The 16,475-nt window shown below is 35.3% G+C and overlaps 1 protein-coding gene across 4 annotated transcripts in view; it reads right to left on the reverse strand.

The window, feature by feature from the left end:
- INTS6 (integrator complex subunit 6) overlaps nucleotides 1-16,475 on the reverse strand; it is a 122,754-nt gene that overhangs the window by 30,295 nt on the left and 75,984 nt on the right. For 2 of the 4 annotated variants that reach the window (XR_003724325.2, XR_003724324.2), the window contains exons 12-18: nucleotides 15,982-16,197; nucleotides 13,810-13,936; nucleotides 12,457-12,599; nucleotides 12,005-12,236; nucleotides 6,734-7,105; nucleotides 5,576-5,669; nucleotides 3,469-3,611 (exon numbers count right to left, since the gene is read on the reverse strand). Coding sequence is in view for 2 of the 4 variants with exons in the window: in XM_015121104.3 (XP_014976590.1) it covers nucleotides 3,518-3,611; nucleotides 5,576-5,669; nucleotides 6,734-7,105; nucleotides 12,005-12,236; nucleotides 12,457-12,599; nucleotides 13,810-13,936; nucleotides 15,982-16,197 (1,278 nt within the window). In the remaining 2 variants the exon portion in view is untranslated. Of the gene's footprint in view, nucleotides 1-2,988; nucleotides 3,612-5,575; nucleotides 5,670-6,733; nucleotides 7,106-12,004; nucleotides 12,237-12,456; nucleotides 12,600-13,809; nucleotides 13,937-15,981; nucleotides 16,198-16,475 lie in introns of those variants that run through there. The other 2 variants (XM_015121104.3, XM_077973832.1) reach the window with 1 other exon arrangement.

Raw genomic sequence — 16,475 nt, forward strand, 5'->3', positions numbered from 1 at the left:
CCCCTAGCTTTCTTATCATTTTAGAGTTTTTTTTTCAGGTCACTAGAGTATACCAGAGTAGTCCTCTTGTGATCCTAGTATTCTAATGAATGCACCTGGATTTCTATACTGTTCTGTTGATCTTTCTCAAAAATCAAATGTTTGCCCTAGTACTTTTAAGTACTACTACATAACCTTATGGTAATCCAAAGATGGTGTGGTACCGGCAAAGCCTCAGTACATCAGAAGGACACACAAATATCCTTAGGCTTCGACAACATTGAACAGTCTTTAGATTATTTCTCTTAATGTTCTTCCTCCCCCACTCACAATTACTTAGCCTAGGAAGGAAAAGAGATTCTCAGTTAAGAGTTGTTGGCAAGTCTAAACAGTGTATTAAAAAGAAATAGGATAGAACAAGACTAATAAAATCAAGCAAAGGTGGATCTACTTTAACTAAACATCAGGCATTATTTTTATTTATGGAGAAAAAATGTCAGAAGTTAGGATAATGAAAATTATGCATAGTTTTACATAAATTGTTAAGGAAATACTGTCAACATCATTTTATCTGAGAATCATTTGCATCCTGCTGTACCTCGTGCTAGAAATCAAAGGAACATTTTTGTGACGAGAAAGATATAAATCATTCACTAGAAAATAATCTATTTGGGATTATTTGGGGAGAAAAAGTCCATCAACAGAATATGTCTTCCTAGTATTTCACCATGATCATCCCAACCCCATAATGATTAGATGAAAATATCACTTATCACCCAGAACAGGCAGCAGAGAGCCTTCTCTCAGAAAGGACACATCAAAAAAATGAAAGATCAAAAAAAGGACAGGTTCTACTCCCTAAAGAAACAAAGAGACAGGACTACATTTGAACAGAAAGGTCATTGCCAAAAGCCAATAGCCAATAAAGGTTGATAGGTAAAAGAGAGATTCTGATTTTGGAATTCAAGTGCATAAAAATGATGTAAAATCCTTAAACAAGGAAAAGACACACCACTATTTCAATGGTAGGCGTTTTCAGAACTGCCTCAGTAATCAGAATGAAAATATAAGGATAATCCAAAACCAGTTCCACAATCCACCGGAATTCTAATAGCCCTTGTGACTTTATTTACCTCTATCTGGGAGGCATTAGCTCACATCACACAACACAGTGGCTGCTTTTCTGGTGATGGTTATGGAAGAGTTTAGAAATGAGTCTCAGCCTTCATTATTCCAAACTGACAAATCTTACTAAGACCAACTAATGAATCAATCAGCAAATGGGAAACATGGGAGACATTTAAAAAAAAAAGATTTGAAAACCTCAAGATTAAACTTTCCAAGAATATCATTTGTCGAGCCATAAGTCATTCAGTGACATAAAGGGCCTAAAAGACATGATGTTCCCCCTAGATGTAATCCCCTTCCGACAGTAATTATACAATAAGTATTTTCACTAATTTAATATACCCATAGTTTTTTGTTTTTAAATGAAAAAAGTCTGAGGGAGATGGGATATTAACCTTTGGTTCTAATAGGTTTCAAACTCTCCTGACCAGGTTTTAGGATGAGGTGAGAACAGTGGCAGAGAGATAAAGGACAAAAAGAAGAGATGAACAAAACTGCTACTTTTCACCTCCCTCCAGGGTTCATTCAGAAAAATGTATTAAAGGTCATGAGCAATCTGTGAAAAAGAAAATAAAACTTTCTTATAAGGAAAGCTGCTAAATACTGGGATAGGCTGAATCTCTTTCCTAGATACTCTTGTTAAGCATGAATTTTTATCTGAATGACTTCTAATCCCTCCTACTAATCCCAGAATCTAAATACATATAATTTAGGAACAGACAATATATTCTGGATTTTGTGTAACTCTCATTGAATTTAGCAATGTGACTACAGGCAATTACCTTAACAATTCCACCTAGTAAATGTTATCTTGCATTACTTAAAAGTATTTTTATAGACGTAAACAAAGCTTAAAGAACTGCATATGAAAATACTATATAATATTAAATTCTTTTTCTTGACAGGGTTTGTCTTCAGTATCGGGAGAGTTTCAAATCCCCTAGACTAAATGCATGTTCTCCACTTTCATCGATGCTTTTCTTCATAAAGTTATAATTTTGCTATACCCTTGAAATTTAAAAAATGTTCTGATAAAGTGTAAAAAGCTAAGGGTATGTGGTTTTCAATATCATAAACCTAAAAATACTTCAGTTTTTAAATTTTATAAGTTTATTTTGCCTACTCTTAATCCAAATCTATTTTGACCTTCTTTTCTACCAGTTACCCCCAAACCACTAAAAGGCACAGCAGTGATCTATGAATGGTGAGTGAGTCAGGCCATAAGATCGCTTCCTCAGTAAGGATATTCTAGGCCATGTTGAATTGAGGGTGGAGAATGAATACTGTGGTTTTCCTTATCCTGTGAAACTCAGGGGGGGATGCAAAATGAGGAAAGTCATCTTAAAGGTGTTTCCTTTCCATTTAGCTTATAAATAAAACAGAGTTTAAGTGTGAGAACAGCAGAGCAGAACAAAGAGGCCTCCAATTTGTTGTGGGCTTTTGCAAGCATGGCATAAAACTGCTAAAGGCTAGATATTTCAGAGTATGTAGTGCACTCCAAACCTACCACTCCCTAACAGCTTCAACTTTGTGCCACCCACAATCCTAGTGAGAAACGAAAAGGTGTTGAAGGAAACCAATAATATCCAAAGTTGTCTGCTTTTTAAATAGCTTTTAAAGTATCTATCTGCCCCAGACAAAGTCATTCCCATAATCTAGGCAGAAATGGGAGTATGTTGGCATGGCCAACAAAAACTACAAACATATAGTAAAAAGGCAATGCAGATTATGTAACATGTAATTACAGTTAGGCTTAACAAACATGAACTTCAAGTGGTGTATTTTTCCAATGCTAAAAAGCAAGGCCTTTAAAATTCCATTATCTTAGGACGTTTTTAAATGATTACTTTAAATGTGATTATTTCCTAAACCACACAAGAGTAAAATAGAGCATTTATTGATGGAATAACAAAAGTGCTTTTCTTAAATATTCTTCAAAATACATTTGTACAACTTACAATAATATATCCAAAATAACTGTATATACAAAACATTACCTAGTTTTAATGTATGTGCTTTTTTCCCCAAAAATTACAAAGTAACTTCTTTTTAATTTTTTTTGGCAAAGTTCAACCTTAACAGAGGTGACAATTTTAAAGGTTGGTTTAAGAAAATAGAACCTGAGGGAAATTGACACGCAAGAGTCAATGACAAGCAAGAGATTTGGAGGAATATTTTTAGTTTGTTAAATAAAAATGTTTTTTAGAGTGATACTTTTCACATTACAAAAATAAACCAAAATGAAGAAAAGGTCACTGTAAAATGATGGAAAAAGGATCTGTAGATTTGCTTTTAGTATTTCAAATAGCCAACAATGCATGTCAGAAAATGAATGCAAGATCACAACAGTCTTGTATTTACTTTGTATTTGAAGAAGATAGTGAAATAAGTGGCCACATTCTATTTTCTTTTAATTGCTATTAATATGGTTGATCTGATTGGCTCTTCGATGAATTTCATCCAAGAAGTTCTCCAGTTGTTCTATTAGCATTCGTTTTTTAAACCTGTATGAAAAAATAAATAGTACTCTCAATTACTTTTTAATGAATAGTATATATCAGTATAATTTTTTTAAAAAAGGAGAGAAAATTGCTTGGGGAAGATTTTTCAAAGTGAAATGAAAATAGAAAAATCAATACTATGAAAATAGAAAATATGTTGAAAGATTAGCAAATTATTATACCAGTACAGTATTTTAGTTTGTCCCTAAAACACTCTATACCTAAACAATGGGAAAGAGGTTGTTCCTTCCACAACTGAAAAGAAAAAGGAAAAAAACAAACAAAAAAATCAAAAAACTAATATATTCAAAATATATTCAAGGGCTGCAAACACTCTGGTGAAATCTGGGCTCCCAAAGCAAATACTTCAATAGCTTCTTCTCATGCTCTTTGTAAGCTGAATGTTGAAAGGAATGTGAACAAAGTATGAATATAAACTCCCACAAAATGGAAGAAGAAATGAAAATTGGGCAGTAGCATTTAAAAACCATGGTATTCTATTATAATTTGAAAGCTAGCAAATCAAGGATAGACATCTATAATACAGAGTATAGCAAGCAGTTAAAGTTCAAGTTACAACTTTTAAAGATTTTCAGTAACAAATATGGGCAGACTAAAATTGCGTCTACATAATTGCCGATGGTTATAAGAATATCCCAAGACACTGGACATTTTATTCCTACTTCCTTGCTAGTTGGAAGCTAATATAAATAGCCACTGTAATACTACACAATTCCCTAAAAGGTGGCAGAAGTGAAGTACAGATACCGGGAATATAAATTCCTAATGAGGTTTTAGCTGACAGAATGTTACCATAAAGACCATAATAGGTTAAATACTCAAAAGTATATGAAAAGTTATAGCCTTATCTTGATCCTGCAAACTGGCCTATGCTCTAGCCACTCCAAAAGTATGAAAAGAAAAGAAAACTAGAAACAAAAACCAACTTTATCTAAAATCTTCACGTGTAGCATAGAAGAGACAGGGGGACAAGGTGTGTGTTTACATTTAGAAGGTCAAATAAGATAAGCCCCAAGTTTTCTTATAATACTAAAATCCCCAAAATATTGAAGGGAAAATAAAAAAATGTTTTTAAACTCATACAACTATGTTTTCCAGTTAATTGCACTTCTTAATTACCATTTATAACCTTTATCCACCTTCTTTATACAGTGATCCCTCTGTATCCATGGAGGATCGATCGATTCTAGGCCTCCCTATGAACACCAAAATCCATGAATGCTCAAGTCGCTTGTATAAAATGGCCCAATATTTACATGTAACCTGTGTACATTCTCCCATATGCTCTAAGTAATCTCCAGATTATTTATAATACTAACACAGTGTAAATACTATATGAATTAGACTGAATTATTTAGAGAATGACAAGAAAAAAAAAAGCCTGTACATATTCAATACAGACACAACCATCCATTTCCCCACCTCCAAATACTTTCAATCTGTGGTTGCTTGAATTCAGTGAATGTGGAACCCAGGGATACAGAGGGCCAATGTACTAATGATCCTGGGCTACTGAAACAATCAGAATAAGGCCCATTTGTCCAATTCTGGTCCCCTTAATTACGCTTTCCCATGTAAAAATAAATGACATTCAAATATGTTATTTTTAGTCACCAATATTAATGCATAAAGGAGAAAAATTAAAGGTTGCAAAATATTAATGTAAAGATATCAAAAAGCTACAGAGAAGAATAAACAAGAATTCTCCAAGTATCTAGTAATTTGCAGGGAGAAAAGGTTCATAATTCCTGAAGAATGTGTGTGTGGCTGTTTTCTAAGTGAACTTCTTTCAATAAACTAAAAAAGAGTAAGAATTTATTTATATGTTGGTATGCCATATACATTTATAAACAACACAAGTGCAAAACAGATACTGTTAAAATACTGCCTGTATAAACTGCGGACTCATTTATTCACCATTTCATTATATGCAATAATTTATTTACCTTGATGCTTCTTTAATGACATTTTGTAAAAATATTAGTCTTGTTTGTAAGCTGCCTTGCACATGCTTCAGTAAAGTGAAGATTCTTTCATATTCTTAAAGCAAAAGAAGCAAAAAGAAAAATTAAGTGCCTTTCATTTGTATTCTTATTCAATATTCTTCTTTTGCAATTTATTATATTAAGATATACTGAGACAAAAACATTCTACATAAAAATTTCACCACTCATTAGAGATTTTATATTTTAACATATATGTAAAAGTACATAGCAACAAAGATAAAACAACTAATCAAACACTGCTTTGTAAGTAAAAGTTCCTATTAAGTTATCAAACATAAAGCTTAAAAGGATGAGTAAATAGCTTTTTGGTAGTATCACTAAAAAATAAGAACAAGTGGCCTTTACAAAACTCCATCCTTACAGTTTAAAATTCTAACAGCTAACATGGGGTAAGTGGGAAGTGGGAGTAAAAACCAAACAGGTTAAGAGTGTTATTCCAGTTTAAAGTTTTCATATGAAACTCTGCAAGGGCTATAAACATCTAAACTCCAAGGACTGATTTGTACCCATTTCTGGACCACCCAGGTCACTGTACTACCCCAGGGCAAGTGATGTGTTAACATCCTCTAAATGAATGCCAATAATACTGAACTTTTTCCCACGAAGGTCTTTTGTGTTCATATACCAGATAGCTTTCGTAACTTTAGTTTTTCGGCCTAAACATATCCTATAATATCACTATCATAGTTTAACTATTAAACATAGTGGTAGGCGCTATGACAAGAACTTTACAGACATGAAGTAATTTAATTTTCAGTATATCGTTTGTGAGCTAGCTGCTATATTAAATTCCATTGTTGGTCAGAAGAATATTCAAGATTATGGGTTCCTGTCATGGTAGGAACTATATGTAATTTATCTGTACAGTGTTGCTCTGCTCTTAGTCCCTGCTGCCTACCATACCTAGTACCTTGGAAATAGAAGATATTCAGTGTTGGTCAGATGAATAAAGAATCTTAACTGAGATGTTGTTCAAGACAGATCTAGAATCATATCTATTCTTTTACTACAGTTACTTGACCTTTTTTTTTTTTTTTTTTTTGCTTTTTTGAGCACATACAGAAATCAGATCTGATGTTCGTCTCTTATTATACATACTTCTTCCTGGCTTTCGGATCTCTTTCATTATTTGTGCTTTTAATTCGGTATTGACCTCTTCATGGCTTCTGCAATGCATCAATTTCTTTCCTTTGTTGAGTGAAGATGCTGGTATGTTCTCTTCAGCACATTGTTCTTTATCTCTTGGCTCCTCATGATTTTCTAAAAATCCACCAACAGTGAGGTCATTGGTTCCTAAATGGTCATGACCAAGAGCCTCCATATGATTGGTTGGCCGTTCCAGTAAACCAGCTGGAGAAGATGTTGAAAATTCAGTATCCATAGCATTTGGTGTAATGTCTGATGAAAGTTGGTCTGCAACATGATTTTCAACCACATCATGTATTATTGAATCATTAGTGGTCTCTGAAACTAAAAACAAAGATATGGGGAAAAAATTATGAGGCCCAGTCTCAAAGCATACAGTAAATAAAGCTACAAAAGAACATTATTACAGCAAGTCACAACTGATTTCCTTGACTAATGCAAGTTAACAAATAATGTGATACAGTTCTTAAGCATTGCCAAAGATACAGTAGATTTCAATGTGACACATACACAGTATTTACAAAATATTTACAATTTTTGCCCTTAGAGGAAAAAATAAAGTCGATTTCAAGTAGTTTAGTTTTCTGGTTTATTCTATGGCAATTTTATTGAAACAAGTAGGTTGATACTTCAATGAAATATCTATGATCAAAATTATCACGGTCATCTATCTCTACCTTAGAGAGCCCTAACTCAATATGCCTTATACATCTGGTATCATTTAGAGGTAAAAGTAAATACTGGGTAGTTTTTACTTTCTACTTATACTTCTGCCTTTAAGTTCCAAATTCTGCAGGGAACATACCACCAAACAGGTAATGTTTTATAGTATACCCTTCTAACTACAGAATCTAGTCATCATTTATTCACCAGTGCAGAGCAACCTGGTGCCCACTTCAGTTCATTAGACTACTAAAATTGAAAGCTCGCAAGCCTTCCTCTTAACACCAGATTATGAGACTTGCCCCACAGAAAGCAGCTGAATTTTAAGTTCTCTGATTGCTTACCAACCTCCAGGATACCAGCTGATTTCATCTCTACTGTCCTCATTTCCTGTCCAAACTATTAACTCAATTTACTCATATTCCCCTATACATTCATTTCCACAAATCCCTCAAATTCCTGACTCTCTCCTAAATTTGATTCCATGATTTGCAAACTCCCCTTTACTGAATATTCTGTACAACTTATGCTTTAACTGAAACCCAGCTCTCCTGTATGCAGACTGCTCTCCTTTCCAGACCAAAAGTAGAAATTGCTTTCTCTTGCACCCTCTCCATAGGCATAAAAGGACATGCAGTCACTGAATCCTTCACTTCCTAGTGCTATTGCAAAATTACTCCCTTGTACTCTTGTGAGACTCAACCATGCCACTCACACTGTCTCTCCTTATCACTATCTTATGCCAACCTCCAGGGCACAAGCCTGTAAGACACTGTTGTCTCTGGCACTCAGTTACAGCCTTCCTTCTGTTGTGCTGAGCTCCTATCAACTCCAGTGGGGAAGGCGCCAAGTTCAAGAAGGCAAAGAAGAGATCTAGAGCCAGTAAACAAGACAAGGGGTTTTGTCGGGGGCTTACATAAAGGGGAGCGACCCCAGTGGTGGCAAGCTAGGCAGGAGAACCACCTTACGTACAGTCCAATGGCAGTGGGCTGGACAGGATAACTGCACGGCCCAGTGGCAGCAGGCTGGACAAAAAAAAGGCAACTGCTTGCAAAAAGTATGCAGTTTATATTGTATTTTCACTTAGCACTCTTCCCCCTAACAACCTCCACCTGGCAACCTTCATTTAACCCAAAACAAAGGGCCTCAATCCCCTGTCTGGCCTGCATTCACTTCACAATGGGCTAGGGGCTCAGATGTTCCTCATAGATAGGGAATGGATCTTTCGGTTAGCCACCCTATTCCCTAGCTCAGAACTCCCAACCGCCTGCAGGTGTGTCTGCACGCAGGGTCATTCTCAGGGTATGCTTCAGTTATTGCTATCAAGTGCATCTGCCATGCACATTCCACCCCCAGAGCCCTTGTCACTTCATTCTTGGTCCTTACTACTACTTGAAATGTGGTGTGTGGACAAGCAGCAGCAACACCAACAGAGAGCTTGCTAGAAATGCTCATCTGCCTCAGACTGAGTAAATGAGAATCTGTAGTTTAACTAGACCTCCCAGGTGATTCACATGCATATTCAAGTCTGAGAAGTGCTGTGGACTTCAATGTTTAAGCAGATCATCTGGTAAGAACCTGGCCTCCCCGTTCCCCAGCTTCTCTCTAAAGAACTTACATTTACACCTTCGCCTTTCACATCCAGACAAATTCAGAGATGGAGGAGTATAACCCTCGTCTTCAAAGTACTCCTGCTACTGCTCCTTAACTCAGCCAGACTTTGACTCCAGCAATTCCTCTACTTTCTTTCTCCTATTAACCATATCCCTTCTAAGCAGCCAATTCTGTATCAGGCTTATATCCGATGATACATCACTTTTACTAATGTCTTAATTTCTCTTGTTCTACTGTCTTCCCATAACATCTGCCAAGCAAAATCCCATCTCTTGACTCACTCTATCTGCTTGCCCCAGACTCACTCTATCTGCTTGCCCCAGACTTGCATTTGGAATCATGAGCACTGCTGAAGAAATAGGGTCCAGCTCTACAGAGTGGTCACAATCACCATCTCTACTTGGGTCCTAGGCACTGTCTAGCAATCTTATCACAACCTTTTCTCTCTCCCACAGAGATTGTTAAGCTCCCTCACTCTCTTCAAACCCCTGACTTTCCCAATATCCCCTTCCGTCTCAGCAGTATACTTCACCTTGTACCTCACAGAGCTCAAAAGAAAAGCAAAGCCATGATTAAGAGACTTCCTTTACCTCCCTCTTAACTAAATTACACCCTCGCCACCACGCTTCCCCCACATTCTGCATCAACTGAGGGAGCATTCTTCTGTGCTCTAGACCATTCCCTCTTGCGTTCTCAGTAATTTTGTGCTGAGTATGCCTTTTCTCATTTTCATTTTCAACTTCTCCCTATTTACTGGTTCCATCACCAGCACTGAAACATGCTCAAGCATCTCTGATCTTAAAAACAAAGAAAAATCACCATTTTCAAAACCCCGTGAACTCTTCCAGGTACCATGCTCTTTTCCCATCTTCCTTTTACAACTAAACTTAACTAGCTGTTTATACTCATACTCATTGTTTCCATTTTCTCACCTCTCACTCCTCCCATAACCCCTTATTAGGCTCTGCCCCTTTACCCCACAGAAATTGCTCTTGCTAAGATCACCAAAGACCACAGAATTTTTCTATTTCTCTTGATTGAACTGTTTTTGTTGTTGTTATTGTTTTGTTTGTTTTTTAAGTATTTGGGACAACTACCCACCCAATTATCTTGCCCTTTAGCTTCCATGACATTAAATTCTTCCCTATTTTCTCCTATCTCTAAAATTCTTCCTTCTCAATCTCCTTTTCTGCTTTCTTATCTTAACTTTGGCACTTTCGAGGTTCTGTTCTGAGCTTTTTTTTTCTTGTGTTTGCCTCGGTGAGATTTTATTCAGTGCAATGGGCAGTAATCTGCCTCTCATACTACCCCTCTAGCCCAATCCTCTTCTCCTGAGTCCCAAACTCAATATGCATCTTCTAACTTAGGATCTCCACTTGATGACCTAATATGCACTTCTAAACTAAACTCATTTATTATTTATTCTTCCACCCACCCAGTGTCTCTCAAGACAGACGCCTGACTCCTCCCACCCTGCTCTGGTCCCAACATCCAACCAGTAACCAAATCCTTTAGTGGTGTGTCCAAGTATTTCTCAAATACATATTCTTCTTCAAACCCCTCTGTCAGGTCACCAGCATCTGTTCCCCAGGTTTCCTAACTGATTCCTGTGCATGCACAATTATTTAACAACATCAAATATACAGTCTGTGTCCATACTCTCCAACATGTTTTCTGTTTGTGGAAAAGTTTGATTTTGTTTGATTCTGAGTAGAGTTAAGGCCTATACATTGCAACTGGCTTATGTATCTCTTAAACTACATTTGCATCTGTAAAATCCTGCTGTACCTCTTTTACTATGTATTTTTCTGGGAAAAAACCAACAGATTCTTTGTCCCACAGAGTTTTCTACAATCTGGATTTTACTAATTGTATCCCACATGTTTCTCTGCCCCCTGTATTTCCTATAAATTGGTTTGATTACATTGATGTTCAACTTTGGTTTTTGGGGTTTTTTGGTAAGACAACTTCAAAGGCAGTATTGGATACTTCCATCAGCAGTCATAAAATATTTTGTTTCTCTTCAGTTAATATGCTGTAAGTATGACCACTATCTATAAGTGATAAGTCCATTAATTCATTAGGGTTTCCCTATATTCATTCTTGCTCCTCTCTGATAATATTCCACACACATTACAGTCAACCTGGTCTTCATAAAATGCTAATCAGATTAGGTCACCTTCATTTTAAAACCTTTCAGTGGATTCTCACTGTTCTTTAGAATAAAGTTGAAAACAGCTTCCAAGGCCTTCCATCATCTGGCTTCTGTCTTTCAGTTCTCACATTACCTCATGCCCAACACCCTTGCTATACTGGAATTCTTTAAATTCCCTTAATGCCTTTCTCTTTATGCCACTGCACATACTATTGCTCTAGTATAAGCAAATGCACAGCTTTTGGCTTCGGCATTAACTTCCTCAGTAAAGTGCCTTGACTTCATTGACTTAAATCCTCTTGCCAAATGCTTCCACAATATACTTGACATCTTTTCTGTAATATTCAACATACTTCTAGTATCTGTTCAATGACTGATCTTCCTTGCTGATTATAAATGAGGGCAGAGATCACTCCTATCTTCAGTGGTATACCTCAAAGCACAGCATTATCCAAAACAGCATACATATTTAATAATTAGTTGACTTCAACTGAAATTGAAAACCATCTTTCTGTGGATAGTGATAATGCTCCTTTCAAAAGTATTATTTTGAAAGATTTGCAAATGATATGTTAGAACATTATAGCTAATAAAGCATCATAAATATAAGAAATGTTCAAATGTTCATTAAGACATACAAAAATGATCATATGCTCATTTAAACAAATATCTTCTCTACACATTCATTCACTCATTGTACTACTAATCAATTTCCTTCTATAATCTATAACAAAAATCTCTTCCTTGAAAAGGAAGCAGCAAATAATGTTTAAGAAAAAAACAATTCTTACTTTTATGAAGAGGAAGAGGTTTAATAAGATCTGGCTGTGCTTGAGTTGTAGGTGCAGGTGGTCCTTTTCCCCCGATATGATTGTTTACAACAGGATTCTGCTGTCTGCCTCTTAGTAGTGGAGACATACACCGACGTCTTTTAGGGATCCCTTGCATATTTGGTTCTCCAGGTCGTTTATGTTTATTTTGAGGTCCAGCCACAAATTCATCTGCTTCATCTATCATCATACCCTTTAGCAAAAAAGAATACAATTTTCTTGAATTTACAAACAATGTTTAAATGGCACAACCAGTGTCAATTCCAATGAAAGTAACTATATTCTAATTATGTTGACATTTATTAGATACTCTACCAGGAAAATAGCTTCAGCTTACTTTAGTCAAATTAAGAACAATAAAACTGACAATGCCTACCACAAACAAATTACATAACAGAACATTTCAAAATTACCTTCTTATCCAGCTTAAAGGGGTTGCCAAATGTATGCAACCTTCGCGGCTGATCAGGATCAAGTTCTCTTAGTGGAGAAGGTACTTGCTTGAGGTATTCCTGGTAGTTCCCCATTTGTGCTATAGGAACACTGTGCACTTGATCTTTCAAAAAGAACACAACAGCAACAAAAGTTAACCTCACTAAGACTATACTCCAATTATTTCTCAAATAATGTTTCCTTATATATGAATGCTACCTAGTGTTATTCTAGACAGTCTTCTTTACCAACATATTCTAAATTCGTTTGGTGCAATTATAACCACTGCGACAAAATATTTTAAAATAAAACTTAAAACACTGATTTCATCATCTAAACAAAACAAAAATTGCCATTAATTTCAGTACACAGAAAGTATGTGTGGCTGGGCGCAGTGGCTCATGCCTGTAATCCAAGCACTTCGGGAGGCTGAGGCAGGCGGATCACTTGAGGTCAGGAGTTTGAGACCAGCCTGGCCAATATGGCAAAACCCCATCTCTACTAAAAATACAAAAATTAGCAGGGCATGGTGGCACGTGCCTGTAATCGCAGTTATTAGGGAGGCTAAGGAGGAGAATCGCTTGAACCCACCCAGGAGGCGGAGGTTGCAGTGAGCCGAGATCACACCACTGCACTCCAGCCTGGGCGACAGAGCAAGGCTCTGACTCAAAAAAAAAAAAAAAAAAAAGTATGTGTGATCTTACCGTGAAAGGTGTATCTCTTCTCTTCTATGCTATTCCAAATAAACAGAATTTAATTATAGTAGAATTTGTAGAAAACGGAAGTACAGTATGGAAAAGAGAAGCCACATAGCTAACCCTTTTTATATAAAATTATTGTTAGAACACTTAAATCAGAGGTGGCAAAGCTTTAAAGTCTCATCTGACTTGATTTATAGTAGGTGCCATGGAAAAAGGTGAAGGAATTATCAGAACATGTCATGAAACTGGCCATCCGGAGTTAAACCATCAGATACTGGTATATCTCAAGAAAATGACTGAGATAAGAAAAATCACTTATTTTAAGTATACAGTTTGACAACTGGTGCGCGCGTGTGTGTGTGCATGCACGCATGAATGCATGAGAAAAGCTATAAAAGGAAACTAAACTGTTAAGAAAGGTTGTTACCTCTAGGGAAGAGAATTTGGGGCAACAGTGATGGTAGGAAGAAAGGTAGAGAGTCAGGGATGATTCACCTTTTACTTCATTTGAACTTACAATAAGAATGTTATACTACTATAATAATTCTTTGAAATTTACATCACCATGCTATGCTTTTTCAGACTATAAAGAAAAAAAACATTAAAAATACCAGTATTAAACTATGATCTAACCTTCATCCTGTCCTTTAAGAAATCTGCGAGTGCTCTTCAAAAGATTAGATCTCATTCTTGTTAAGTGATCCAAAAGATTTCGTCTTGGTATGTCATAAGCATTTCTAAATGTCTGTGGCTTCAAATCCTATTAAACAACATTCAAGGACAAATTTATTGTCAAACATAGAATTAAAAGAGACTAAAATCTCTAACCTGCAGCACAGGTTTGGAAATAAGATATATAAACTAGTTAGCTTAAAAAAAAAAATAAAGACATATGACATAATCTTAATGTACTGGTTCAGGGCCAAAAGATGAATATTTGGTAGTGAGATCAACCAAACAATCTCAATTCACCATCTAACTCTAAAGATTTTATTATATATTCTGGATAAAAGAAGTAAACTCATTTAAGTAAAAACCAATTTCCAAATTTTAAAAACCAAAGTTTTTTTAGAAAACAGCTTTAATGTGTGATTTATGTACCATAAAATCACCTATTTTAAGTATATAGTTTGATGTGTATTAGCAAATTCATAGTTGTGAAACCATCATCATAATCCATTTCTACCATCCCCAAAAGTTCCTTGTACCCACTTGCAGTCAATCACTATTCCTGTCCCCAGGCAACCACATGATTTGCTTTCTTTCTATGCTCCATTTTATAAATGGAATTTTGCAGTGTCCAATCTTTTTTACTTGGCTTCTTTCAATTAGTGTGATGTTTTTGAGATTCATTGACATTATTCGTGTATCAGTAGTTTGTTCCTTTTTATTCCAAGTAGTCTATTATATGGACACACCACATCTTCTTTATCTATTCACCAGTTGATAGGCACTTGGACTGTTTCAAGTTTTTGGTTATTATGAAAAATGTTGCTATGAATTGGCATACTAAGCCTACAAGTAGATGACTGATTGTACAACAAATTTATGTTTACCTTCTTAGGAAAATACCAACTATTTTGTATCAGTAATGTTAGGAGGGTTGCTCCACATTCTCATCAATACCTGTATTTTTTGTCTTTTAAATCTGTCATTCTAGCAGTTACGAAGTAGTATCTTGTTATGGTTTTAATTTGCATTTCCCTAATGGCTGATAAGGCTGAGCATTACTTCATGTTCTTACTTGTATTTGCATATTTTCTTTGGTGAAATGTCTGTTCAAGTATTTTGCCCATGTTTGTCTTTTTGAGTTATGAGTTCTTTATATATTTTGATACAAGTCCTTCATTTGATATGTGCTTTTCTCCCAAGCTGTAGTTTGCCACTTCATTTTTCATGTTTCTTTTAAAGAGCAAAGTTTTTTTATTTTAATGAAATTCAATTTATCAACATTTTTGGTATGTGCTTTTAGAAATCTTTGCTAAGTCAACATCATGAAGATTTTTTCCTATGTTTTGTTCTATAAGTTTATAGTTTTAGTTCTTACATTTAAGATCATGACCACTTCAAATAATATGAGGTAATGGTCAAATTCATTATTTTGCATATGGATATCCAATTGTTCCATTTGTTTAAAAGACTGTCTTCTTATCCACTAACTTATTTTTCTATCTTTGTTAAGAATTTACTGTGTGTGTGAGGGCCTACATCTAGACTCAATTCTGTTCCACTAATTTCTATGTTTATCCTTATGATAGCACCACACTGCATGGATCACTGTAGTAAGTTTTACAGTAAGTTTTAAAATCAGATGATATAAGTCTTCCAACTTTATTCTTCTAAAATTGTTTTAGCTATTCTAGGACCTTTACATTTCCATATAAATTTTAGAACCAGCTTGCCCATTTCTACAAAAAGGCTGCTGGGATAAAGATATCTGTAACCATGAGTACTCACAAAGCATTTTTGGACCATGCTGTGGGCCTAATAGGGTCATCAGTTTAAGTACAAAACTATAGTGAATTCTACCATCCACTATTGCAACTTAAAGCAATTTCTAAATCTCTGTTTTCTCATCTATAAAATAAACAAGCTGGTTTACTCTTCATCAATCTATCCATTCATTCACACACCATGTACACTGTTTTAATTCTAGCAGTGACAGTATAATCATTATTCTGCAAGGGTACAGAAGTACTCTTTAAAGTCTGGATAAAATGAATGTCAGAATTAGCAGAAAATGTGATTTATCCAGTAACAGAACAGAACAGAACTACAGTAGTACTAAATTCATATGATTATTACCTTATTCAGCAAAGCAACTTGGAATCCAGTGTATTCCTTCATATTAAGGTCTAGCAGTCTGTGAGGGACATCCTCTGAAATTCCCTGGAGGAGTTGTTGAAAATCTTTCCTATACGCCATTGATAAACCATGTGATCGGCTCCGGACTTTTATTCCAGTTTCCTGTACTACTTTTTTGCCTACAGATCCAATGACTCGATCAGATTCTATTTTGGCCTAAAGTAAAAATAAGAATTATCTTGATAAAATCTAAATTAATAAATCAGATACTAATGGTTATGATCTTCTATAAATTAAATATATATTTTTTAAGTATATAAGAAGTTAAAAACTCAAGTAGCATAGTTTATGTCAAGTATTGGGTAAATTAAACATAGTAAACAACAACATCTTATGATTTTAAATCATTACAACTCTAAACTTTTGGAACAGGACAAACACACTTTCAACTTATTGTTTTATTTATTAATACCCATTATACTTAAACCATGAAA

The sequence above is a fragment of the Macaca mulatta genome, chromosome 17 (genome assembly GCF_049350105.2).
Source record: "Macaca mulatta isolate MMU2019108-1 chromosome 17, T2T-MMU8v2.0, whole genome shotgun sequence".
Taxonomy (NCBI): Eukaryota; Metazoa; Chordata; class Mammalia; order Primates; family Cercopithecidae; genus Macaca; species Macaca mulatta.